General features: G+C 47.8%; 1 protein-coding gene across 1 annotated transcript; it reads right to left on the bottom strand.

Annotated features, from left to right (window-relative positions):
- Window positions 1-1,219: 1,219 nt before the first annotated feature.
- Window positions 1,220-1,506, bottom strand: LOC118706104 (60S ribosomal protein L39-like). Its single transcript, XM_036415290.2, has one exon. The coding sequence runs from the start codon at window positions 1,373-1,375 to the stop codon at window positions 1,220-1,222; it is 156 nt and encodes a 51-aa protein (XP_036271183.1). The 5' UTR covers window positions 1,376-1,506.
- Window positions 1,507-3,109: the final 1,603 nt, after the last annotated feature.

The following is a 3,109-nucleotide window of genomic DNA, read 5'->3' as shown; positions in this document are numbered from 1 at the left end:
TAGACAGGCTCCAAAATGGGAAAAATAGCTGCAGACTGTGCCAAACAGGTTGCAGATCTGTCAAGTCTCAGCTCTTAAATTTGTTGAAGGGCCAATTCTCTAAAACTTCCTGGAGGTAAACCTTTCATCAAGACTCAGAGAAGCCACGATTCCTAAAACAGGGTTTGGGACATCTTTTTGTGCGGTTCAGATAGTACCTGCTCTCCAAATATGGAAACATGGATGTATGTGTGTCTATATGGAGCATATAGACAAAGGTTCAGAGAGGAAGACTGTTAAAATGCAGCGATTTCTTCTGAGGCTTGAGCTGGTTATGTAAAGATTAAGTGAGTGAGTTGAGCTATTGTCACCAAAGTCACAAAGATAATAATGAAGATCATAATGTTCAGATCCAAGCGAGTAAGGTCTTTCACATGTAGCCGCGGTCTTTATCAAAACGAAATGCTTTTAAGGAAACGTTTTTGTTTTTTTTTGAAAAGCATAATGAGAACAAAGTGGAAGAGGCAGAAGCGTGATGACACAAGGCTGTATGGCTGTATGAAGCTTATTTTCCAAATAAACAAAAAGGGGGGGGGGAAGATGAAATGAGTGGGGACTGGAGTATTTCAGTGTTTTGAGGAGGAGAAAGGTAGATGAGAAAAAGGGGAGGGCAGAGCCTGGAAACAGGCGCCGCTCCTGTCACACACTGAGGGGCGTAGCCATGGCTCGGGGCGAAGACAGCCTGGCGCCCCAAGTGTGAACACCCCCCCCCCCCATCCCCCCCCCCCCCCCAAAGCGCCTCTGACCGAGCCTGCGGATAGGAAGTTGTGTTCAGAGATTAAGAATCCCCCCACCCCCCATTTTTTTTTTTTTTTTTTTTTTAAAGCAGATACCCAGTTCGGTGGGGCTAATTTTTAAGTTTAGTTCTATCCCATGTTGCCTAATGAGCGAAAACAAGATGGACGGGACCCGGCATTTGTCCTTAAGGACTTCTATGACACCACACTTTGTTTTTTTTTTTTTAAGGTCTCACATATTTATTACCGAACCAACCTCTGGGTGCAGGAAAACATTCACCAAGAGAAAACTCCCATTCTTCCAACAATTCAGCCCCCAAAATGGCCATGTTTGTTATCAAAGTCACAAAGTCACTGTCCAGGGAGGGGCCGTCTTTTCAGGAACAGGCGGGTGCGGGGTGCCGGCAGCGCCGACGCGGGAGCCCGGAGCCGTGGGCGCGTCCTCACAGGCCCAGCTTGGTTCTTCTCCAGTGCCTCCTCTTGGCGTTGTACCGGATTCGGTTGCCGGTCTTCATCCAGATCCACTGGGGAATGGGCCGGTTCTGCTTCTGCTTCTTGGCCAGGAACCTCTTGATCCTGAAGGTCTTGTGAGAAGACATGGCGAAGGGCACAGTCAACCGCTCGCACCAGCCAAGCCGCTAGCAGGAGTCCACCGTCAGCGCCCGTCACCGTCAACCGTCGGCGGCACCACCACAGCAATGGCAGAGAGAGGAGGATGTAGGCGGAAGTACGTGCTTAGCGGAGCTTCCGGGGCGGGGCCTGGCGGCTGACGTTACGTGCTCTTCCCCTCACGCGCAGGCGCTCTTGGAGCGGAGGGGAACTTGGAGCGGAGGGGAACTGCGCCTGCTCCCTAGGCGGGTCCTTTGGGTGCGTCACTTCCGGGAGCACCTGCTTCTTCGGTGAGGATGGCAGCCATTACAAACACCGAAGCAAATGGTAAGCGCTCCTTCTTTTTATTTGTAAACTCTTAACCATTTGCAACAGCAGGGATGGACCTGGAGAGTATATTACGCTAACAAAAGAAGCCCGTCAGAGACAGACAAGTATCCCATGATCTGACTCGTGTGGGATTGAATGAACAAGGTAAACTGATGAACAAAATAGATGCAGAGACACAGAAGCGTGGGACAGGCTGCCCAGCCTCCGAGGGAAGGCGGTGGCGGGTGGGTGGAGAGAGATTCACCTGGGAACTTACATGCATCTATTCATAGTCCATGGACACAGACAGTAGTGTGGTAGAGGCTTGGGAGTGGTAGGTGCAGGGTAGAGGGGGTCTATGGAGGAAAAAAAATTAAAGGGACATCTGTAATACTTTCAAAGTAAAGGTTAAAAATAAAAAAGAAATACTCAAGCAGAAGCCCTCCCAAAAGCAGAGGAAGCAGAGTGGTGGCATAACGCTTAATTTTTTAAAAAAATTAGTTTTAATATTTAGCATTCATATATGTGTCAAAAATTACAGAAATGGATAGAGAAATTTTATGAAGTGCCTTCTACACAGCGTCGAGCATTCATTCTTCCCTGTTCTCATCCTTATGGGGATGGGGTGCAGGGAGGAGGGGGGAGATATTTTTAGCCTAAGAACACATTGCCAGATTTTCCCGGTAGCACATCAGATGATTGTGACCTAGGCATCTGCAGGCATTTGGGCAACAAACTCTTATTCTAGGTCTGTGGCTCTAATTTCAGGGAAGTATGTGAATCGCGATGCCTCAGCCTGGAGAGGCTGTGTGTGTGTAGGGGGTGGTGAGGGATGTGTGAGTGGGGGGGATCAGCAGGATTCATGCACATGCCTGAAACTTTGGTCACGCGCCTTATTGTACCCTGACTAATAGTATGTACCTGGTTCAGGTCGGTAGTCTTTTGCACGTATCCAAACTAGACTACATGCAGAACTGTTCCAGCCATATGAGCATATAAATTTGTCATATAAAACTTTGGCCTTAAAGGGAGACAGCTGAGCTTCCACAAGCTCTGATGTGGTGTTGTTATTACCACATTAGCTACCAGAAATGTGCACTGACTTTCTTCTTTGTCCTTTTAAAAATAAATATATTTTTATTGATTTCAGAGAGGAAGGGAGAGGGAGAGAGAGATAGAAACATCAATGATGAGGGAGAATCATTGATTGGCTGCCTCCAACAAATCCCACAATGGGGATTGAGCCTGAAACCTGTTTTTGTGCCCTGATCTGGAATCAAACCATGACCTAGTTAGTTCATGGGTCGATGCTCAACCACTGACCCATGCTGGCCAGGCTTCTCGTCCTTCTGATAAGTGAACCTTGTATGGTTTACCCAAAGCTGTATGTCTTCTCCTTTCTTCAATCCAGTCCT

Source organism: Pipistrellus kuhlii, unplaced genomic scaffold, assembly GCF_014108245.1.
Source record: "Pipistrellus kuhlii isolate mPipKuh1 unplaced genomic scaffold, mPipKuh1.p scaffold_m20_p_5, whole genome shotgun sequence".
Lineage (NCBI taxonomy): Eukaryota > Metazoa > Chordata > Mammalia > Chiroptera > Vespertilionidae > Pipistrellus > Pipistrellus kuhlii.
The sequence above is the reverse complement of the archived record's forward strand: the minus strand, read 5'-3'. Positions and strand labels throughout refer to the sequence as shown.

What these genes read in the sequence shown, in the direction of transcription:
- LOC118706104 (XM_036415290.2), bottom strand. Translation starts at nt 1,375, where the DNA reads ATGTCTTCTCACAAGACCTTCAGGATCAAGAGGTTCCTGGCCAAGAAG.